Source organism: Pezoporus occidentalis, unplaced genomic scaffold (assembly GCF_034315485.1).
Source record: "Pezoporus occidentalis ecotype Australia unplaced genomic scaffold, CSIRO_AGI_Poc_V1 ctg9, whole genome shotgun sequence".
NCBI lineage: Eukaryota > Metazoa > Chordata > Aves > Psittaciformes > Psittacidae > Pezoporus > Pezoporus occidentalis.
The window spans coordinates 6,581,457-6,606,179 of record NW_026916262.1 but is presented as its reverse complement, the minus strand read 5'-3'; the positions used below and the strand labels follow the sequence as shown (position 1 = coordinate 6,606,179).

Genomic DNA, 24,723 nt, shown 5'->3' with positions numbered 1-24,723 from the left:
CATACTTCCTGTAGTTTTCTAACAAAGTGCTATGTAGAGAAGTGTATTTCTGATGCCAGAGCCAAGTGATAGCCAGGATGGCTGCATTACAAAGGACCTGTTTTATTATTTACCTTAAAGATAACACTCCATGAAGAGTTACTGGTATTTATGCCAGTGAGATTTAAGTAAAAAAGTATAGCTTGCTAAGAAGATTACAAAATGTCTCCTGTTTTCTTAACTGCTTACTACTTTTATCTCTTAACCTGCACTTGCTAGTTGTAAGGTGTAAAGTTACTACACAAGAGCACAGCTTCTAACATTCATTTTTGCTTTTATTTGAAAACTTAGAGGCAAGTGCTAATTTTGTTTAAAAAAAAAAAACTTCTTTACAAAATATTGCACACTAGTTTAGCATGCAGTTTACGTGGAAGAAACAGTCAAGTGCACTTAAAATCCTGAAATACAACCAGAAATTTTGAAGAGTTGCGTCATGGATACTATTTTAATGTACAAAGATATGTTTCAGATTGCATAGGGTCCCAGCTCATTGAGACCCAGTCCTGACTCTGCATAGACCAGGCAGGTGCTTACCAACTGTGTCTGACTTCCTTGGAATATAAATCTTCATTTCTGCATCCTGCACTGCTTGTAGCCTCAAGAAACTTAAGTAATCGGTAGGAAAATTAGTTTTAACAGAAATAACTTAGTACCTCCTATCTGAGTTTTTATTACTGCATATGTACTGCAATCCAGGGTAAGATTTATTAAACTTTCTGAAGTCCTCTGAGTAAGATTCATTTGTAAATCTGTACCTCCTTCTCCTCTATATACACATCTTATATTGCACAGCAAAAGTAAAAATCCATTACTTAAAAAACAAACCAACCCAAGCATGCTAAACATTTAATATGGCTTCTGAGTGATTTAAAGTTATTTCCCTTTTGACATCCTCATGCAATATTTTAGAATAAATATGAATATAAAGTATGAGAAAGTTAAGACTAAACCCAAAACCAGCTGTAACATTTTTCAGAAATCAAATAAAAAGCAAGTTTATCAAAAGTAGTTGCTCAAAGGTCTAACTGGTCACATTTACCAACAGCATCTTAAAAAAGTGGGTCTGCAAAATACTGTAACATATACAGCCTCCTTGATGTTCCACAGAACAACATGAAAGGTAAATAGGTTAACTGAGACTTGCTTAATGGCACTGGTTCTCCCATAGTCCTATGGGAACAAAAGCCTTACTTGATTCATGTGTGTCCATCTCAGTCAACCATTTACATTTCATTAGCTTTATTGGTTAAGCTCAAGCCCTACAATAGCTTATGTATGAACCACAAAAATATTTATAAAAATAATAGATACATTGTATAGGTTTTTTTAAAAAATAAACCATGCAGCTTCTGTACAAAGTTAAAAAAACTGTACAAACTGACTTCTGTATTGTGTAAAATTCATGTACATGGAAGCCTTCTGTTATGAGGAGACATAAGTTGGTTTTTGCTTCGCCATCAGATGCAGTTTCAGAACTACTGTTCATTTCCATCATTCATTTCTTTCACTTGGCATTAACTGGCCGTTTAATTTCATCAAAAGTTTCACGACGAGACCTGCCTTTATAAAGGTATAAAATTCTCTCAGCATTTTGGAACTGTGAAGGATCAAGTGTATGACAAATGCAACTAGATAAGAATAGTAAGTTAGAAGTTGCATTTTAAAAATAAGGAAAATAAACCCTTGATTTTTCTCAGCTATCAGGAAGTGCTTTTTAAAATACTCAGTCACTTCCCCTGTAACCACCTTAATACATAGGAATCAAAAGCAACTACTGTGAAAGTAGGCAAAATACTCAAAGGGGTCACAACACATGTTAACATGGCATATTACCACCCATGCAGGCTACGGTAAAGCATTTTCCTTCAGGCACCCCCAAACACTATCAAAAGTTGCTGGATTTACAGGGGTGCAGCTTAGGCTTCTTTTATCCTGTACAAGGGTGGTCAGTCTCAAGAGGAGATGCATGCATCTAGTTTAGGAAAAATAACTGAACATGAACAATGAAAAATTACAATGCTTACCTGTTTGGTATGCACAATAAAGCTCATTTTGTTTTCCAGACTGTGGATTTGAAAACATGTATCTCCATCACCCAACTGCCACATAAAGCAACCATACTTGAGGCTGAGGAGTAAAGCCTACAATTAAATGTAAAAAACTGTCATTCAAAATATTCACAATACTTACACCCAGAACTTTGCTTCGTTCACTTAGACAGGATTCTGATTTTGTATATTCCACAATCCAGTTGTAGCTTATAAAGGAGTAAAGTGGAAAAATACAGGGCTTTCTATTAGTAGTGCCTTATGAAAATCTTAAAATCTTTGAAATCTTCACAGTCAAGTTTAAACGGTTGCATGTGAAATGACTATTAGCACAAAGAATAAAAGAGAACAGAATTAAGCTTAACAGTTATTACTGGCAGTTCACTTAAGCTGACCTTTGTTTCCATGTTGAGGAGGTGCAGCCCTTTTACATTTACTCCTACATATACTTTAATCACTTTATGGCTACTTGAACTTGCTTTGGTGAATATCTGTCCTGTGAAAAAAGCTGCTCCGTAAGTAGGAATTTCCCAGCAATTCTGCAAGAACATGCGCTGAAGGTGGTGCATCTCTTTACTTACACCTTCACTGGTGCTGAGATTCTAGAAAGAAAAGAACAGCAGCAACCAGTAAGTCTTCAAACAGCTGTGGTTATTTGAAGAACATCCACTATTTAGTGGAATTCCCACCAAACGCATGTTCCCAAAACACCTCCCCAGCAACCATTTTCCTACATCTACACTAAACACACACAGAAAGGCTGAAATGCCAAAAGAGACTGAGTCAGAAAGCAGATACCTGTACGAGCCTCAGAAACATGAGCCACAGACACCTAACCTCTGCAGGGCCTCAGAGTTTTGCCTCTCTCAGCAGTATGCCAGACTCATCATGGGTAAGCTGCATTTAGTATCACTCATGTGATACTAAATGCATCTGATACTAAATGCACACCCAAAAATAATGGAATAAGAGCAGAGGTCAAGAAAGCAATTATCATTCTTGCATACTGTCTGATACAAGAAAGAGTAGAAACTACTCCTTTATGTCCTCTGCTACACCATGGTCTTAGGAAGACCAATATAATCCACTCCTTCATCTGTATTACAAAGAAGAGGAATTATCCGCTGGTTTCTGACCAAAAAAAAAAAAAGTGTAAGCACCAAGAGAAAGTTTATGATTCCATAACCTCATCTCAAAAGAGGGGCAAGGCTGAAAACATTCCCTGAGTGCCTCTGCAGTGTTCCCTGGCAGCTACCTTTAGCGACACATGTCAGCCAGTACTGTTCTCACTCTGACACACCCCACTTTCCCCACATTTTTTTATGATTTTTTTCATTAATTCCATCTTCAGGTGCCCCTGGCCCCCTGTGGAATCCACAGCCCTCAGTTAGATGTCATTTACAGAAGCAGCCCACATTTACAAATTTGGCTCAGTTAACTGCTTTAGTCAAAGGAGTTTGTGTGAGCACGTGGACATCAGCAGCATTGTCAGATCCCTACCATACCAGCTATACTGGCAAACAGACTTTGTGGATCTATTGCTACAAGTCAGAGTAGAATTTTTTACATGTATGCCTGATCTGGCCCCAAACACTGAAGATAAATAGATGAAAATCGTATTTACTTCTAAAAACCAGATCAACTATAGTGAAGCAAGACAAACAGCATTCCAACAGCCCATCCAAAAATTAAGAGCATACACATTTCCAGCTTTATATACTAGTATTTTTGTTCATTAACTGACAACCAAACAATCAAAAAAAAAATAAAAAATCTTTAAGACAGGATTTTCTACTATGTGATTGTCTCACCTTGTATTCATGAAGTATCCTGTTTGTCCAGTGAGGAGCTTTACTTTTTAGTTTAGTGATTGGTACTATAGATTTAAGATTTTCTTCACTAAGAGAAAAACAAAGCAGAAAAATAAAGTTTTCTTCACTAAATAAAGTAAGGAGAAAGAACAATGTCTGCCAATTTGTATCTTCAAGTCTATTCAGCTAGACAGTCAGCTCCTACTCTATCTTGCCTCATTAGGTGAAAAGCTAAGGCTTCCTAAGATAGAGTAATTCTCAATTAATGGAAATCTAGCTTTGTGTTACGCACTTTGTGTGTACCACAGACACAGCAAGGAGAGGAAATGCTGGCAGCAGAATAGGCAAGTCTGGTCGTGATTACAGACCAGTTTGGTGAATTCCAATTTGGAAGCCAAAATTATATACAAACAGCCATTCACACCAGCACATCACATACTCAGAAAAGATGGCACCTTATACTCTTCCTTCCCTTCACTGCTGTATCAGCACCAGTGGCTTCGCCCAATTAATTTCCATATGAAAATTATATATTACACAACACGAAAGTGGAGCTATTTATACGAAATGCCTTTTTAAAAACAAAAACACAGACAAAAAAATACCACTAAAAGGAAGACTTTACTGGTTTGCTTTTATGCACAATGAAAATAGTCTCAGAAAACTAGTGATGCAACCTATTCAGTAATTTTTAAACTGTATTTGGCAGTAACTGCATGTTACACCAAGCAAAAAAGCCATCAAAAGGCAATACATCCAGATCTTTGAGGTCAACGGTACTCTCATACACACAACAGCCTGGATATATATTTTTGAAATGGCAAGTCTTTTAATAAACATTTATGTTGATTACAAAAAAAAAAAAAAAAAAAATCAGAGTATCTTCTTCTGAAGAACAAGTGAAGGTATTTTCCAACATCTTGATTTGAATACAAAAGGAAAGCATGCCCAAATGTCCGTAAGTCTTATTATCTGGCCCAAACTACCTTTTCCAAGTAGTCCTGTCTATAGAGTCACAGACTTCCACTGAGCAGGATCAATGCAGAATCATACTGCTGATTTGCCTCCCTGCAGCTGCTGGGATTCAGCACGGGGTAGTTTCATATTAAGCATGTCTGTGTTTAAATGCACATTCCTTCAGGTGGGCAGTCCCATTTAAACCCAGTTCTCTTCATGCTCTATCTACCAACTGTGTAACTGAAGGACTCAGCAGCTGAATCTACTGAACACCCCACCCGGAAGTTTTCCAGTCAGTGAGCTCATTCACCTGGCATACTCTGTAATGGTACAGTCTCTACACCTAACAGAAGGAAGACAAAGGAATGAACAATTGCAGTCAATATAGCCAGCCCTTTCAGAGGCAGCCCCCACTTACATCAGAGTAACTGTAGCAGAAAATGCACCCTGATTTACTGATGGTGGAGAGCACAACCAAAAAACAGCAAGCCAAGACAGCTCAGTTGATGCTGTGAATGAGAGGAGATGAGAAGTATAGTAGCATTCCACAATACCACAGCTGCTGTTAGATGAATGAACTGAGGTGGAGATGGTGGGGAGTGAAGATGCATGCATTAAGAGAACTGGAATCCTGATGTGCTCAGATACTGATGCAGAAATGTACATGGGAGGAGGACAAAGCCATATCCCAGAACAGCTCAGCTTCTGTTGTGCTGGCACACAGACAGCAGGAGAGAGAAAACCACCACCTGGCACAGCCCTGGTAGTGCTATGTTTCTGACCAATTTAGTGTAGCAGTTCACACACAAATGACAGAACAGAAATAGTATCTCTGCATGGCCTGTCCTCTTCAAAGAGGGAGGAAAGCCAAACCCAGAAGTTGGTCTAACTGGACATAGTAAGAGTTTTCTTCATCATTGTCCAAACATTCAGTCCTGTCAAAACCCTTCAATCGTGAATACTATTACTCATTTTTTGGCATTAATGTATCTTGGTATAGACTTACAGAATACAGAACTCTCCATCCCTCTGCCTGGGACTACAATAAGGAAGATTAAATGTTTTTCAGACCCCATGTCCAGCTTCTGTTAATGCTACAAGGGTTATGTGGTTACTGTGAACTGTTGCTCAGTGATGGAAAAATAATAAATATACCTAAAATTTGAGAGTTCCATAGTAAACACTATCTAAAAATACTTTATCTAAAACCATAATTTTAAATTTTAAATATATATACTTACTTTAGAAAGCCCTGTTTATGTTTCTTGCTCTCATAATTTCCATAGACTATTTGTAGAAGCAGACTGGCCAGTGTGATCAGCTTGGCATCAGGTGATGTATAGAAACCTTTCAGTAAATTATATCTGGCTTCATCAAAAAGGATAAGAATAGCCAGTGGATCCTCAATCTGTTAAAAAGATTTAAATATGATCTATTTGTAAAAGCACATGATCTTATAAACTGTATATACATATATATATACACAAGCTATAATTACAGTTCCCCACTGATCCAGAGACAGAAAAAAAAGAACTGAACCTGCCTAAAGTATACATTTTACTAATGCTTTTTAGTAGAAAAAAAGTTTCATTAACTTAATCCAACGCTTCATTGATCTAACACACAAATTAGAGGTGACTGACATACCATGCCCAATCCAAAGGTTCACAGAAATACTGACATCTGTGGTTTTTTTCTCTCATGAAAGTATTTTGAATAATATGTTTGAGTAATTCCATTGAAATTGACCTATTAAATATCTGAAAAATCACTTCACAGGAAGAAAATTGGGCAGGTTGGTCTTAGCCGTATGACAGACAGAGACTGAGAGATACAGACTTATGATAAACCAAACAGTTGGGAAGGCGAGAGAGAGGGTGGGAAGGCAAGAAGGTGGGAAGAACATGAAGACTGTTACAAAAATGAGAGGTCAGGTTTAAATAAGTTTGGAAATTACTACGGTCATTAACACATAGCGTGTTGATCACCAGAGTGGCCTGACTCTGACCATGATTTCATGCTACCACTTCCAAGTGCAGACCTTTTTTTCTATTTCCAGTGGGAGTCTCACATCTCTTCTCAGGAAAAGCTGTGAAGTTTCCCTTTGAGGATCCAAGTTTGTCAGTTCAGTGAATATCTCGGGCCAGTCTCGAATATGCTGCAAAGGCTTGTGATATGGCTTTAGCTGGAGGCCTGAAAAATAACAGGTTGGTTTTTTTTACAGAAAATAAACAGAATAACCCAGCATACACACACACACATATATACATGATTATTAAATGCTGCATTAAAACCAGAGTATTTGAAACAGGACTCATTAACATTTCACTCTGTATTTTCTTAACTGTTATATATAAAAGGTTTTGAAGATACAGATTTATTGACAAAACTCTCAGCATCAATTCACTAAATGCACTAGTGATGAACCTTCGTTATTTTCAGCTTCTCAAGAGTGAAGTGGTATTTAAAAATTTAATGGAATACCAAGATGAAACTTAAAACAATAACAAACCACTAGAGACTGTTCTCTCATTTATTGTGGGAGAAATACAAAGTCCAGTAATCTTATTTTGGGCAGAAAAATACAGATACAGCTTTTCTGATCAACATATTTTCTATTTTGGGGTATATATAAACCATAAACTTCTCAGAACATGCTTTTTTTTAATCTGTAAAACATCTTGATTCTTTAAAGGGTACAGTCATCCAATGTTTCATGTTCTCCTGCATACGTGAGAGCTGAGAAATTAATACAGAGCTTTTGACTACAGTCCTACTAGATACATACATTCAGTTACACTCATTTTGTTACCCTGCCTGTCCTTGTGATTCTTGCCTGGCTATTTTCTAGTAATGAGGAACTAAAAGGTTGTATCTGCCTCATCCTCACTGCTCTGGCTTTTACATTGTGACATTTCAAAGTACATGAAAAAATTCAAATAACATGTTATAGTGCAAGATCTTTTCACTGAGAATAATCAGTTCACTCAATTCATCCACCTTACATTCAAACACAGAAAAAAAATTATCTGTCCTACAAAGGAGAAAACTATGGTCTTTACAGTGGTACACAAACTGCAAGAAATACATTTTATAATGAAACTTGTCCATTAGTTGTTTGAAGCCATAAATCAGAAGCCAACTCATTTTCAAACTTATGCTAAATATCCAAGGAATTACTTGGGATAACACAAATAATGTATCCCCACAATTGCAAAGGTAATACTTCAATGATTTGAGTAAAACATGACATCCTATTTAGAAAAGGCACAAGCAGCAAGACTTAAACACTCAAACACTTCCTTTTCTTCCAGATATTAACAGCTAAGTTTAACTGGAGGCTACAGTAGTCATGTGACATACAGGGAGAAAAAGATTTAAAAAGCATGAAGAAAAGATTTCCTGCAATATTTACAGATTAAAAAAGCAAAGTAACAATGAACAATGCCACTGTAGGGGAAGTTTTACAACAGTAAATAAAATTTTAAAGGCAAGGCTTCTGTATTAATGGTACTGTCACAGCATTCTACCAGACCTGAATTGTGCTTTGTAAATGCACTATAACGTGTCCCACAGCTATGCTGCTGCAGTACTGTTTATCACATTTTCTGACAAAACACAAGTCGGAATCATTGACTCTTCTGTGGTTTGGTTTATTTTTTGCTACATATCTCACACTACAACTATCACCTACTTTTTATTTAAATTAGAAATATAAGAAAAAATAAAAAAGTAATAAAAATACATGAAATGTAGTAATGATGCTTTGCATGAGAATTCCCTCCCACCTATTATAAGGATGCTGGGGAGGGACACTTCATTACGGACTGTAGTGCTAGGACAGGGGATAATGGGTTAAAACTTAAACGGGGGAAGTTTAGATTGGATATAAGGAAGAAGTTCTTTACTGTAAGGGTGGTGAGGCACTGGAATGGGTTGCCCAGGGAAGCTGTGAATGCTCCATCCCTAGTGGTGTTCAAGGCCAGGTTGGACAGAGCCTTGGGTGACATGGTTTAGTGTGAGGTGTCCCAGCCCATGGCAGGGGGGTTGGAATTAGATGATCTTAAGGTCCTTTCCAGCCCAACTATTCAATGATTCTGTATCTGAAAACTCGTTTACCAAAATCATTTTGGTGCAAAACACACAGAAGTTCGTATGATTAAGGGACCTAATGGAAAACAAAACAAAACACAATACCACCAAACAAAAAACCCTAGAAGCTATCATGAGAACCGGCTACCCTGGATTTGGAGAAGGCTGCAGTTCTACATTACTTATTTGCCTCGGTCTTCACTGGGAAATGCTCTGACCACACCACCCAAGTCTTGGAATGCAGACACAGGGACTGTGAGAATGAAGACCTTGGGCCCACTGTAGGAGAGGATCTGGTTTGAGACCATCTTAAGAACCTAAAAGTGCACAAGTCCATGAGACCCAAAGAAATCCATCCGCAGGTCCTGAAGGAGCTGGCAAATGAAGTTGCCAAGCCACTGTCCATCATATTTGAAAAATCATGTCAGTCAGGTGAAGTTCCCGATGACTGGAAAAAGGGAAATTTAACCCCCATTTTCAAGAAGGGGAAAATAGATGACCCAGCGAACTACAAAGCAGTCAGTCTCACCTCTGTGCCTGGCAAAATCTTGGAGCAGATTCTCCTAGAAGGCATGCTAAGGCACGTGAAAAATAAGGAAGAAGTTCATTACTGTAAGGGTGGTGAGGCACTGGAATGGGTTGCCCAAAGACGTTGTGAGTGCTCCATCCCTGTCAGCGTTCAAGACCAGGTTGGACAGAACTCTGGGTGGCATGAATTTAGCATGAAGTGTCCCTGCCCATGGCAGGGGGGCTGGAACTTGATGATTTTAAGGTCCTTTCCAACCCTAACTATTCTATGATTCTAACAGACCAACCAGTAATCATCTTTACTTCAATCTACTAGTTTCAAACAGGTTAAACACTGGTAAAAACAACTACATGCATCCGATTTCAGAAACTCTGGGAAGAAAAATACCACCAAAATAAGGGTAAGTTAGCAGTAAGGAGTATGTCAGAAAAAGTGAATGGCAGTTTGTTTTGCTGTCACAAACACAAAGGCAATCTGTACCTGCTTCACCTCCCCAAATGAAATACATTCTAGATCCCACAGTGATGTGGGCTCAGACCTTTAGAGGTACCCAAAATGGTGGCTAAAATGAAGCAGCTTTCTATAGCTCTGAAAGCACAGTTGGGAGACACTAAGCTGTAAAGGCTGACAGTTGATCTACTGGAGGAAAGCTTAAGCAGATGGAATAGAAAAATTTGTTTCACTGACTATGTAAAAGATACAAAGAATGAGACATATGTGTATTAAGAGTCAGTGGCTTTTAAAAGCAGAAAGAAAGAGGTTAATAGTGAACAGTCAAAGAGTATGCTTCCCATTTTCCTTAGAAAATACTATTTTTTCTAAAGGCAAGAAGTAAAAAAACCTATGATAAACTCTCAAGTATAATGACATTCCTTGTTACTTACTGAGGTTTTCAGAACAGATCCAGATAGTGAAGTATTGCTGAGTTTCTTGAGACAAACGCATCCCCTCCATTATCTGCTGTACAGTAGTATTGTTTCCATGTTTCAACTCAACGGAACGATAAGACCCATCCATACGATAAATACGTGCCTTTTCATACTACATAAAAATTAAAACATTATTAAACAACTTGTTAAAATCCTTTCTGTTGGTGCTTCTGGAGAGAAAAGCAATTTTACCATACTGCTGAGAATAAGAACATAGCACAACTCCTGCATATCTACTATTTATCAGAACTGCTTGTTTCATGTCCTACACAAGTCCTTATACTGTGCTTTTTACCCCAAGAAAGACCTTATTGATATTTTGAGGACTTCATTTCTGTTGAACTTAAAGGCAAGCAGGCATTTAAAGCTCCCTGAGAGATTTGGGCTCAACTGCCTATGCATAGCCTGAAATGTCCACTTCACTATTATTGACAAGTTATGAATTATTCCTTTTTATTAGACTATACTAAAAGACTTCTTAAAGGGAAACACTACCCTTTATACAGAGCCCAGTACAATAATAATACACTCTCAATGAAGATCTTTTGCAGTTCTGTAACAGAACTCCAATAGCTTTCACTGAATTGCATGTGGGCTCAGAGTATGCCTCCTGAAAAACGTACTTAAATATAAATCATGTGCTGAAAGCATATACACACAAGTAATAAATCTATGAAACGTCTTGTTTTCATCTCTCTAACAGGTTAATGTTTCAGCTGCTTGAATCAAAAAGTTGCAGGAATCTGTTATTTCCCTTCTTCAAATCTACTCAGTTGTCAAGAACTGATTCCTAAATTCTTCTGGAAAGATTAATGCCTTGGAAAATGACAGCTTATTGAAAATGAGACTGGATGGAAAACAGTCTGGTTTTGCTGCAGTAGTCACTGTGACTTCTGTTTAAGTGTTTTTTTTTTTAACATTTTAATTCAATAGTAGTAAGTGACAACACAGTATCACCTATTATGCTGTGAAATCTACTTAAAATATGTGTATTAGTGTTTTAGAGTCATTAGACACACATCTGCCATTCCATCAACTGCATAAGAAGATCCCTAAAATACAGGATGTCAATTCCTTCATTAACTGTTTTGGAAGACTCATTCATACACAGTGAAATTCAGGTAATTTAAAACATCTTGAAAAATCGACAGGTTTACTGCCACCTACCTACAGAGACACAAATTACAGCTGAAGTCAAAAAACAAACAAACAAACAAAAACAAACAAACAAAAAACCAAGAGGTTTTATCTCATTTGGCTAATTTTAAATCTACTTCAGGATGAAAGGAATCGCATCATAAATTTTGTTTACTATCCGGCTAGATCTCCACTGACTGCCAAGGAAGCTTACACCGACTAAGTGATGTAAAGCTTATTCTGCAGAAGCCTACATTTACCCAGCTCCTGTTTAACAACGCAAAGAAAGCTGATGGTTGTATGACCAAAAATAGACATAAAGTCAGTAGCTGATGTGATGCTCCTACAAATAAAATATCATGTTTGAAATCTTAAATGCATTTCTTGAGCAATAAACATAGAAACATTTAAAGACACAAACTAATTTACACTAACAATTTCAGTACACTGCACGTTTCCAATAGCAGCTATACATGAACCTCTCTCTCCTACAAGTTTAGGTGTAAATTAAATACAAACTTTAAACAATTTAGAAAATAAGCTCATACGGGCTTATTTATGGCTTCCTTCAGCAGTTTTGCAGCTTCTTCCCACTCATTTTGTTTGTTCTCTTCACAGACATTCAGTGGAGATCTTCCTTGTTGATCAGTAATGTGCTATAAACATAAACAGAAACACCAGTAATAGTTTTCGCTGGAGATAGGTAAACACGTACACATTTTTTGAGATAATTAAAATCCCTGATCTTAGTGCTCAAACACTGAACTGACAGAAAATGGGAAAAGTAGCAGTAATGAAAAATAGTTAACCATTATTTTGTCATCTCTCAACAGTATCAGTGTGCTTACACACTGTGATCTGGACAAAACATTCCACATACACACCTTAGCAGCTGTTGCTAAAACTGCTATTTCTATACACAAACAGAACTTACTCTGTCAATTTCTGGATGATTTAGTAGAATTTGTACTATTTCAGCATGCCCACCTCCAGCAGCAAAATGAAGAGGAGAACTGAGCTGGCCGTTCAAAAGATTGGGATTGCACTTCCCTTTCTCCAGGAGCATTCGAGTGGCTTCAACTTTTCCATACCTGAAGACAGGTTTAAATCGGAACAGACACAGCAAACATAAGATGTTTTTTCAGATAGTCATAAATATGGAAAGTGTATTTCCATGCTCTAAAGTTTTCAGCTTTGAAATGACACCAAAGACAATGGAACTTTGGTGAGTTTGTAGAAATAGTATCAGTTCTGTACTTCTTTGGTAACCATTGGTCTAGTAACCATTCATTGGATTCATTACAGGCAAACCAAACCTTGCTTTAAACTAGCTAAATTTGGGTAGTTGCAGCATTTAAGTAATAGCAAAACAGAGTTCAGCCTTGCCTGAAAAAATCCCAAAACATAATCGTGTGAGAATCACAGTAAAGCTTCTGATTGTCATGCAGATGGATCCCAAGGACTCTTAAGCCTCACACTGGTAAATGTTGCATGTACTACCTATGCAAACTTTCTGACAAACACTAAAAATCAAGTAAGTTGGGTTGTGGTTTTTTTTATAACCAAGTTTGATTTTCATGTTATTCGTATCATCAGACTCTACAATAAACGCAAAGACTAACTTGAATAAAGATAAAACAAAAGCTTTCTTACAACTGAGGAAAGTTCTCAAGCACTTAGATTAAATCATCACAGAGTTACAGTCAGATAAGTTGACCTCTGTAGACCACCTAGTCCAACTTCCCACTCAAAACCTGACTGTCACCAAAACACGCTGTACTGTAAAACTGCTCACAGACTTTAACCAACAAAGACTGTAAAAGTTACCACACTAAACTAGACCTAGTATCTGCAACAAGAATTAGAACAGGTGCTCCAGGACAGATACAGAAGGCAAGAAGTGTTTCATGATACAATCTCCACACCTGGTCTCCTCTGAAACCATTCAGATTGCAATTACCTCAAAACCTGAAGCAATCTTTCTCATCAGAAAGTTGACACTAACCTAAATTAGAGTCAAAGTGTAAAAAGTCTAGAGAGGTTCTGATTTCTCATTTTTTGAGTCTGTATAATAAATTACAGAAATAATTTACACTAAAGAATCATGACAGCAAGAATATATTTGATTGGCAAAACTATATTCATCTGACTCACCAGCATGCATAATGGATAGGTGCCCAGTGGTCACTGTCTAACTGATTAACAGAAAACTTTTTATCCAGAAGGTGGCTTAGTAAATCAGAGTCGCCTTCACAAGCACTGCGATGGAGAGGGAAATCATCTACCCACTGGTGTTCCCTATGAATTAAAACAGTAAACATGAGGAAAACACAGTTCAGAAGTATTCCAATAGTTGAGAACACTGACTTCTTTAAAATTAGTAATATAGCACTAACTACATGAAGAATAAAAATGAAGCTCATGCAGTTAAATTGTGCCAGTATTTATACAACTAGATTTTTTGTCATGCAGTAGTCAAGCCACAGCTGTATTCATTATGCTAAGAAATGCTTCTCTAACATCTACAATTTAAGCCTTTCTTGATCTGTCCTTTAATTGTTGTTTCAGTACGTAGAGACTTCAAACAAAATATTTTTTAAATATGTATTTATACAGTAACGTCCCACAGTAACAGGAATCTCATTCTGATCAAGTCTACCAAGTACTACTGTCATAAACAAAATTATCCATTAATGAAAAAGTAATGTAACATAATACTTGTCCTCCGTGACACTGCTCATGCTACGTTGCCACTTTTCTCTTTTAGGAATCTGAATCTTTGAATAGTCTGGGGCTCCAAGACCAAAGTATGGATTTATTACCACTTTGTCAACCTGCAAAGACATAATTTAAACACAACTGAAAAAGCATCTTCCATAGATTTCGCTGAACAATCCCCCATCCAGGCTGGGTATTCTCTTGAAACCAAATTTCAATAGTAACATTTTATAATTAAAGAGAATTATGTTCAAATGTAAGGATTTGAAAACCATTTAGCAGTCACTGTGCAATAAAGAATTCTGATTAAACATAAAGCACATATTTGTATCAAGTAAATGAACTGTAAAACTAAAATGTATGTTTCATGAATATAAAATGAAAATATAACTCTTACCCTATTAGTATACTGAAGGTCAGAGCCAAACAAAGGATTATAGATACACATATCTGCTTTCTCCAGGGCCAGCATTTTACTCTTTATTTCCAGGGCAGTATAACCCATGTGCAGTGAGCTCTCTGTTTGACCAGGTTCTGTAGCATAGGCAGGGTTTATTACATTCGTTTTGATTCTCTCAAGAGGAGATGGTCTGAATAAAGCTGGGATGGAGTGAGACTGGGTGTGCCGCTCATCCAACCACCTGCAGGAGAGAATGGGCAAGTAATTAATTTTTGGGTAGAAAAGGACTATTTTGGTCATGCCTGCCCATTATTCTGTTTAATTAAGGGCTGCACTTATGATAATCGGCCATTTCAATAATGATTATTATTATAATGTGTACAGCCAAATTTACAGGACTAAATTAATCCTCAAATGTGAATTTTTTTTTTAACCAAATGTAGTTAAGCAAATATATTTGCTCAAACATATTTCCTGAAGACTCTCAAAGAAAATGAAATTATAAGCTAAGGTAAGAGTTTAACACTGGTTATACTCAAAACACTTAACCACACTAACATGTCATAATTTTGCTTACGTTCAGTTTATCAGTATTACTCCCCTCAACATACAAATTTTGAAATATAAAGCAGTTTTTTAAAGGATGAGTTGAAGTTTCAGTATCTGTGCTTCTAATTCATGTGTTTCACTAGGGAGAGACAGGAAGAGGCAAAAAATCAGAAGGTCTCTTTCACATTTGCCTTTTCACAAAGCTGTGAAGGTTATTCTTTTAAATATACTCCTACTGACAGTACAGAAGGGCTTTAGAGCCCCCTTACTCTGAGCTAGTGGTCAGCATGGCATACCTGCTGTATTTTTCCTGCCAGGAAACACAGGGCTCAGGACAAGTTATTCATCTCAGCTTTTGGATAAATGTATTTTCACCAAATTGCTAAATTATTTTACTTAAAAAGTGCCCAGTTCAACATTACACTAAGGACCAGGTTTGTATTTAGGTTTTTACACGTTCTCACAAGCTTTGAGTACAGAGCATGTACTCTGCTAGAATACAATAAATTCCATTTAGTGATTTTGCCTGGAAACACAGTAAGTACATGCCTTGGAAAGACAGATCCACTGACAGACCACTTGGATCCATTGACCGGCCACTGTACCAGAACCACATGTAAGCATGGCAGAGCATGGCCTGTAGTTCAATGCATGTGCTTAGGCCTGGATTTTTAAGTCCCAGATCCAAGCCATGATGTGCTGCAAAATCTGTATTCCCTTCACTTACAGTCCTGCTAGGAAGGAGGACTGTAAAACTGTGGTCATTACACTATAAACATCCTCTTGTCCCTCTGAAGTATTTTCAGGCATTTTCTCTACATAGTTGGTAAATAGGTTAGTTATGGCAATTTGAATCTTTGGGAAGTGCATTTCAGACTACATACATAGAGAATAATCAATATAAAAGATTTTCTATTCTATTTCCAAGGCTTCTCTCATAAGGCTGTAAGGCTCATAACACATTTTAAGCAGAGATGGTATACATGGAAATAGCAAAATTCTATTATTAAACTGTAAAAATCCTGCAATTTTAGGTAGTAGCCTCTAACTTAGAATTTTTCATTAGTCTGGAGTTTCAGCTAACTTCATTAATGCAAATAAGTTCATACATAAGTATGTCTGGTATTTCTTTGTTAAGGGTACCTAAGAAAGACTAAAAGCTGCTTACATATTCAATTTTCAAACTACTATAAACCTGGCTAAACAACTAATCACCTTTCTGAAAGTTAATTCCCTACTGCAAATACATTTGTATGGCTGGGAAAGATACACTCCCTTTCTATAAGGAGGTTTAATTTAAATGCAAATCTTAATGGTATACAATTAACAGGGTATTTTTAATATACTCTGGCAAATACTCTTAAAGATGACAATTATGCCATTTACAGAAGATTAAACATTACTATTTTATATGGTTTTACAAAACATTCACTGTAAGCAGGAACCTCCAGAAAGACACTTGATTTAGATACGCACACCACTCGAGATTGCTAAAAAGATTTACAGAAAGATTTTGAAATTGGAAGTCAAGGTTTCAGCTTCTGATTAACATGAAGAAAATAACATGGTATCACAATGACTTCCTTCTTAATCACAAGAATGCTATAAAAACTGTGTCCCACATCTACAAATTATCTTGTTTAACTTCTATTTTAATGTATGTTTACAGATGGCATTTCTTACTTATCCAAGGCAATTAACATTTTTGCAGTAAGCGTAGCAAAATGGGTGCTGGATTCACTGCAGACTCTCATGATGTCTTGTAAACAATAGAACACAGGGCATCCAGGGCTGTAAGCGTATTTTGTATTATCTAAAAAGGAAACAAGACACATCAAAGAGAAGAAAAATCATATTTTCCCTTCTGCAACTTTGTAGTTACACATTCATAGCCAACTGAGAGCATATTCTAACTTCAGACTAACTTAATGTTTTCCAAATGGTAATTACAGTATCACAGTATGCTAGAGATTGGAAGGGACCTCAAAAGATCATCTAGTCCAATCCCCCTGCCAGAGCAGGAACACCTAGATAAGGTTACACAGGAACGTGTCCAGGCGGGTTTTGAATGTCTCCAAAGAAGGAGACTCCACAACCTCCCTGGGCAGCCTGTTCCAGTGTTCCGTCACCCTCACTGAGGAGAAGTTTCTTCTCAAGTTTAAGTGGAACCTCTTGTGTTCCAGTTTGTACCCATTACCCCTTGTCCTATCATTGTTTGCCACTGAGTAGAGCCTGGCTCCATCCTCGTGACACTCCCCCTTTATATATTTATAGACACTTATAGGTCACCCCTCAGTCTCCTCTTCTCCAAACCATAGAGACCCAGCTCCCTCAGTCTTTCCTCATGAGGGAGATGCTCCACTCCCTTAATCATCTTTGTTGTCCTGCGCTGGACTCTCTCCAGCAGCTCCCTGTCCTTCTTGAACTGAGGGGCCCAGAACTGGACACAATATTCCAGATGGGGTCTCACCAGGGCAGAGTAGAGGGGAAGGAGGACCTCTCTCGACCTATTAACCACCCCCCTTCTAATACACCCCAGGATGCCATTTGCCTTCTTGGCCACAAGGCCACAGTGTTGGCTCATGGTCATCCTGTCGTCCACTAGGACCCCCAGGTCCCTCTCCCCTACACTGCTCTCTAACAGGTCGTTCCCCAACCTATACTGGAACCTGGGGTTGTTCCTGCCCAGATGCAGGACTCTACACTTTGCCTTGTTATATTTCATCAAGTTATTCCCTGCCCAACTCTCCAACCTGTCCAGGTCTTGATGGAAATTACATCCAATCCTTAAGTAACAATTCACAACTCAACAAGGTAGCCTTAAAAACTGTGAAGTGTTCAGTTACTTTTCCATCAGTGTGATCAGATTCATCTGAGGAATTAATATTAAAATGTATACTGCTGTCAAAAAGAAATAGGACTCAGGACTAGAAGAGGTATTTATATATTGGCAATTACACAACGGTATTTATTTGATAGCTTTTATCCCTAAGGCCTATCGTTGATGCAAAAATGAAGGTTTCCCCAAAATCACAGAGGCATTTTCTTGAGGCTTTTTTTTCCTGACAAGCAATTTACTTTGCTTTCGACAGATTTAATTTACCATTCCTTATTCAAACCTGTTTACAGACTTCAATAAGCATTCTTCTCCAAGTAAAGAACAGTGAATTGTATGTCTTTCTCACACTTGCATTCAGTAAATTCTTTGCATGTTTTGAAACATAATCAACCGAACAAACACAGCTTAAAACGGAACTGTGCTATCGTTACAGAAACGAAGGCAATACATTACAAACAAGGGTTTTTTTCCTTAACTTTAAGTAACTTTTTCAAGTTTTCAAGCATACAGAGAGAGGTTTCCACCTAAATGCAACTTTTAATGTTTAAAATACAGAAAACATCATCTATCAATATGATATCATAATAATTCTTCATAAACCTTGAACTAAACTTCTGCTAAAATGGACGCAACTTCAGAAATTATGCTCAACATTACCTTTCACAACAGTTGGAACAATGTAAAGTGATGCCTCCTGGCCTGCCTTCTCCCCATCAAGAGGAAACTTCTTCATTAACACAACACGCTTTCCTAGCACAGTATTAAAAAAGACCAAAAGTCACTGATTAACCAACAAAACAAACTGTGTAGAGTTGGCTCTGAAAGCTCACCAAATCCAATCCTCCTAATTTCTAAGAAGAAAAAAATATTGTAAGATATTAAGTAAAACAAGCTAAGAAAATCTACATACATACCCATTAACATGAAAAATTACATGACTGCACCCCTTCTTTCATAGCAACTTTTCTATACCCCTGATGTTTTGCAGCTTTCACTCCCCAAACCACCTATCTTGAAGTAAAACAAGGCTCCTTCTGAAATGGGAAAGCACAGCTGCGTCTCTATTGCGTGTTAGCGTGAATGCTTTTTTCATATAGTGGTACGACAGTATCTTCCATGTTATCCTCCCTTTCACCCTTACAGAATTCAGCATTTTGTTTTTCTGACCTCAACTACATTTTTTAGCAGTGGCCATACTATGCTGTGCATATTAATGCTTGGGGCTTCTGTGCAAGTCAATTTAAAACTCTCTAAACTGTGTAAGAAACAGGTTTTGCTTTTACATGGTATTCCTCAATGTGTATTAAGGCTGTTATCTTTGCTGCTCAACTAGCTTTGTTAGGTCCATCCAACTCCAATCATTGCCACCCACAACATTTATGCAGCGAGCTGTTCCTTTTCTAAACGGTTAGCACTGCATAGTCTTGTCCGTGCTGACAACCTTCCCAGTATAACTTTGCTTACAAAGCAGAGATGAGGTACACACACGCAAAAAAAGCGCTTTAGTCAGTATGGTTTATACCAATCTGGAAATTAAATGTGCTGGGTAAAACAATTTTGTCAGCACAAGCATGAGGTTCGTTCCCAGAACAGCTATGCAAAAACAGTGAAAAAGAAAATGTACTAATCAAATTATATCTGTAATACAGTTATGTCAGAAATACTTTCATTTATATATTGTCTACTGAATAATGCTGTCTTTAGAACAGACTTTACAGGTGATCAGTTCACTAGTTCATGTTTAGGATAAAATTAAAAAGCTACTACAATCTGGTTTACCAAAGTTCAGCCGTAAATCTCAAATTGAGGTGAAGAAGTAGTGAAGACAAGCAAAGTTTCACTTTATAAAGCAGTTATAGAGCTGGAAGTAAAGGGAAACAAATGTTTTAGCTGTATAGTTGCAACTTTTTTTTTCCCCATGAACCTCAAAACATAATTTTTTAAAAAACTAATTTCACGCTTTTGCGTAACCTTTCCACACCCATTTAATTTTAAGAATATTTTTACAGAGCTATCAACAACAGATGAGATTAAAATGTTTTTACCTTTAATACCCTGATTGGCTGGTGAAATTGGTTTGGTGGCCTCTAACACATAATCCAAGATGCTCTGGGTTATCTCAGTGCCTCCCTGTAGTTTAGTTTCCAGCAAAACTTTCTTTCTTTTTTTCTTTTGGCCTTCAATGGGAACTTCAAGCAACAAAATCTTTCAAACAATAATGAAATCAAAGGAGTTTTAGTACAACTGAAACAAGCACAGAGGTTTGTTTTGTTGTTTGGGTTTTTTTGGGGGGCGGGGGGAAGAAGGGGAGAGGAATTATTGTACCACTATAAAAGCAGTAACAAAATTCAGGAAGTACTGAATGTGGAGAAGCAGGATGGTGAAGTCAGAATGACCTCCTTAACTGTAAGGTTAAGGACAAAAAGACAAGGCTGCACCCTTGTGCTGAGCAGCCCACAGGGCAAAACGCCCAGAAAAGAAATGAAATACAAAGATATTTCAAGACTGCAAAGTGTTCAAATACCATAAAGATGGGGCAATGCATAGCAGGTATATGACATACATAGACATTATTTAAATACTCTTATTGTCAAATTTAATTTTCTGCTACAATATATTTACTGTAATTTATTATTTTTGAAAGTTAATAAATTAAAAAATATAGTTTTACTTCATAGGATTTAGCTCGATATTCCCGAGAATTCAGGCTAGCAGTATTTTTTGGACGAATCACAGCAACATACGCATCTCCAATGCTTTCTGGGTTTCCCATCTCTCCTTCTTTTACCACTGGAAAGAATGAATAAACAGGAAGTAAAGGGCCAGTTGATAAAAATTAAAAGAAAGATAATCCAACAGCGCACTGAACTTCAGGATGCAGGAATCCTGCCCACCAATTCTTTCCGTTATTCATTTATTTTTCTTTAGCTGGGGAAATACCAGTGGTTGCTATAATTCTGTTTCCTTTTAATGAAAGGGGGAAATCCTATATCACACAGATTTAATACAAATAATCCTGTTCTCTAACCCACTTTTAAAATAAAAATAATGGTTGGGTTCTTTTTCCAGTTTGTAACTATTTTTCCCCAATTTGCAAACCAGACAAAAGGCCAAAGAAAGTTAGCACTCTTAAAAATATATGAAATTTAAAAAAGAAAACCATTCTGAAGTGACAAGCACTGTAACTTACAAAAGTGCTGTAACAAAGGACTGCATTTCTGAGTTCCACAGGGATTTCAAGAAAGTACCTGATTTTCCAATCCCTTCCCCGAAGTAGAACACAATCTCTACAGCCCTAGTAACTAAACCGACAAAACCACGCTGCAATATGGATTCATTTACTTTGTTTTACTTCAGTGGGACTGCAAACTTCATTCAAATAGAGTTTTTGAAGGAATACATCTTCAGTTTTTGCAAAAAAAGGGCAGAGGTTTTTAGATTTAAGGTAAAAGTTCACTTACCTTTCCGTTTAACCCGAAGTGACAATGCCTACAATTATAAAACTTCATGAAAATGGAAAAGGGAAACCTCCTACAGCTAAATCACTTCACTCATCAAATTTGAGGAAAAAGGTCTTATCTGGCCATTAACACCTTCCAGGTAATCATTGTCCTCATATGCAAATAAACCTCCTTTCATTCCACATCATCAAACAAGCACATACTTTCTGCAGTTTAATCCCTCCACAAGATATTTAAAGTTACTGTTTCTAGCTTCTTCACCTCTTCTAGGAGAAACAGGTCTTCAGATTCCCATGCCCCTAGTCCATCCAGTATTTTTGCTGGGATCAGACTACCTGAAAACGTATGAAAAAACAAAACAAAACAAAACACAAAAAAAAAACAAACAAAAAAAAAAAAACAAGAACCCAACATAAATAACAGCATGCACATTTTCACTTTCAGTTTAGATAAATGCATTAGTTAGATGACTTAACGATAGTATGTAAACAGTAATGTCCAAATAGAAGCATCTATTGATTTACATTACAGTAGCATACTTTGGATTATTGTAAGTTTTGAAAGGAAGAAGAAACAACCATCCCTTAGAGGCAGCTGGGAAAGGCATGCTTCCTTGGTTTCCTTAGGATATATAGGTTTGGGTCACAGGCTTGTGTGGAGAAAAACTGGACAAGCAGGGCGGTAGATTACGATGGGGCAGGTGAACTCCCTCTGATACTGCCATGCCTTAAACCCAGAGCGGGGTGAGGATGCTTGGAAAGGTAGCCCAGAGAGCTGCGATCTAACTCCAGAAACCGAAACAGAGAATGAAGAGGGGTGGAGTTGCAAAGATGTGACAATAAAGATGCCCAGCTTCAGAAGGCAAAATGCGTCCCCGTTCCAGCGGACACAAGTCTGGAGAATATGCCTCAGCCGCCGCCGGCCCTCCCCGCCTCCCACACCCCCGCCGCTGGCCCCCACTCGCGACCACACCACCCCGCAAGAATGACCATCCCGCCCCGCAGCGCGCAGGCCCCACCACCAAAGAGGGGACCGGCCTCCCCCAGAGGAGCACAACGGTCGGGAAGCGACCCTGCACCGCCAGTACCTCCCGCTCCTGCAGCAGCGGCCACCCCGCCACTTCGCGCCTCACGACCGAGAAGCGCCCCCCTGAACTTTCCTGGTCGCGCCCTGGAGCCGGCCGTGTACCGGGACCTCTGGGGCGGTGCTCACACCGCAGCCCAACGGAGTGGGAAAGGCTGCCGCGTCCGCGGGACCGCCCCTCCAGGGTGATGGGCAGCGCCCCGGCCCTCCCGCTCGTTGCCTCCAACTCTCCCTTGCCTTTCTCCGTGATGCCAGCCGTCATCTCTCCCAGCGCATTCTCTCGCCTCACACAGCGCCCAGGCCCCGCGCCCGCGATGCGCCCCGTCTTGTCCTGCTGCGCCCCGCCCCATCCCCGCCTCGCTCCCTCCCCCGGCTCGGCTGATCCGCTTCCCGTCAGAGCCCCGCGGCCCTCGGCTGCTGATGAGTTTCCGGGTCGGCGGCCTGAACTTGTGCTGCCGTCGCCGCCAGTTGTTGACCGCGGGCGGATAAAGAGAGAGAGAGAGAAAGAGACGAAGCTGTGGGTCGGGAGCATGAGGCTGTGCTGGTGGGTGGGGAGGCGCTAAAGTGAGGCGGCTGCCCGGGCTCGGGGAGTGCCGCCGGCAGCTGTCAGCGCCGCCACGCCGCCAGGAGCCGCCGGTGAACAAAGGGGTAGCGAGACGGTGGCAGTCGCAGTGCCCTGCCTGCGCGGAGGGAGCCTCGCCACCGGGCGGGCGGGCACTCCTCACCGCTGCAGCCACTGAGGGACTGCCCGGCTGCCCGCGGGCTGGAGACCCGGCGGAGCGGGCACTCCAGAGGGCGGCGCATCCGGAGCGGAGCGAGGGAGAGGGAAGCGGCGGTTGAGCAAATGGAGGTGCTGAGTGGCGGGCGCGGAGACGCCGGGAAGGGCCGGGGAGAGCCCCTGTGAGGAGCCGGTGAGTGCCCCGCGGCGCTGGCCGCGATCCCGGCGCCGCCTGTGGAGGCTCGGGTGGGATGCACGGGCCTGCGAGCGGGCGAGATGAGGCGAGTCCGGCAGCGGGCACAGCCGGGAGACTTCGCACATCTGGGCGGTGGCAGCCCGTCGCATCGCGGGTGGGGCGGGACGGGGGCATCTCAGCTCCGTCGGCAGCTGAGGGGAGCGGAGCGGAGCGGAGGAGGTGAGAGCAAAGGGTGACTCCGGCGTGCGGAGGTAAACAGCCGGTTACCGAGGCTGGCCGTCCGCAGGGGCGGCGGCGATACTGGTGTGGGGACGCGCCCGAATGGTCAGGGGTCTGTGGGAAAGTGTAATGGCGGGAGGTGGTGGGCCTTGGACTGGGTGGTTATGGGGGGAGAGGCCGCCTCTGGCCCAGGTTCCCACAGGCGCCGCGCCCTGCGGTGGCGGGGGTCTGTGCCCGAAAACGTCTGGGCTGGGGGCTCCATCGGCTGGGACCGTGGGGAAGTTCGGAGCTGCCCGATGGCCTGGCTTCGTCCAGCTCCCGCTGTTGAGCCCATGCCCGCCTTGTTCCTAGCTTGGAGATTCTGCCTTGAAGGTAAAAGGGAAGAACTGCGAGTTGCCAGAGCGGCAGCATGAGCTGCTGGGCGAGCTGTGCCAGCGTAACCTTCCTTCAGGCTGGGTAACCCCGTCCTGAGCGGTCTGTCGTGAGTGAAATTGAACGCTCACGGTCTCGAAGAAGAAACTGAGTCTTGGTACTGTGACGGTTTTATGTAAGTAGCAGTACCAGTCTCCTAGGCAGGTCTAAACACATACTGGAAATCGAGCGACTTTGGAAAAGGAAGAACAACCTTGATAATTAACGACTGCTCACCCTTTTATTTACAATTTTCAGATAGTGTGCAGAGCGAATGTGGAGTCACGAGAACATGCTCTGTAGAGTAAGGCACGAATACCACAGCTTAAATTGTTTGCATGCCCCTCTTTATCATTACTAACCATTGTTGATTGTGCTTTCTTCCTTCAGTGCTTTTCTGTGCTTATGAGTTCCAGAAATGGAGTTTTAGTTGTAGACATAACATCAGTAGGTGTGCTGTAAATAAGCGCTTCCCCTAAAGAGAGAGACCACTTTTGAAAGAATTATTAGCTGTAGAGGTTAGCAGTGAGAAGAGACTGTGTCTTCCTTCCACATATGAGTGTTTCATCCTTACTTTCATCTCTTTC

At 39.8% G+C, this 24,723-nt stretch overlaps 2 protein-coding genes across 6 annotated transcripts in view; one reads left to right on the top strand and one right to left on the bottom strand.

Moving 5' to 3' along the window:
• Positions 1–356: 356 nt before the first annotated feature.
• KRIT1 (KRIT1 ankyrin repeat containing) lies at positions 357–20,832 on the bottom strand. Of its 2 annotated transcripts, none has more exons than XM_062605025.1 (16): positions 20,720–20,832; positions 20,094–20,253; positions 18,706–18,798; positions 16,893–17,022; positions 14,658–14,901; positions 14,261–14,376; positions 13,697–13,840; positions 12,477–12,633; positions 12,091–12,198; positions 10,361–10,517; positions 6,897–7,048; positions 6,097–6,263; positions 3,899–3,986; positions 2,483–2,689; positions 2,064–2,180; positions 357–1,599 (listed from the first exon to the last, which is right to left on the bottom strand). In XM_062605025.1, the coding sequence occupies exons 1-16, from the start codon at positions 20,819–20,821 to the stop codon at positions 1,531–1,533; spliced, it is 2,211 nt and encodes a 736-aa protein (XP_062461009.1). In that variant the 5' UTR covers positions 20,822–20,832; the 3' UTR covers positions 357–1,530. The 2 variants fall into 2 exon arrangements, with proteins under 2 accessions (XP_062461009.1, XP_062461010.1); XM_062605026.1 differs by having other exon boundaries at positions 20,094–20,292; positions 20,720–20,761.
• Positions 20,833–23,396: 2,564 nt separating this feature from the next.
• Positions 23,397–24,723, top strand: part of ANKIB1 (ankyrin repeat and IBR domain containing 1) — a 95,795-nt gene continuing 94,468 nt past the window's right edge. For 3 of the 4 annotated variants that reach the window (XM_062605023.1, XM_062605024.1, XM_062605020.1), the window contains exon 1: positions 23,397–23,503. The gene's annotated coding sequence lies outside the window, so the exon portion shown is untranslated. Of the gene's footprint in view, positions 23,504–24,076; positions 24,273–24,723 lie in introns of all 4 variants that reach the window. The other variant, XM_062605021.1, reaches the window with a different exon arrangement.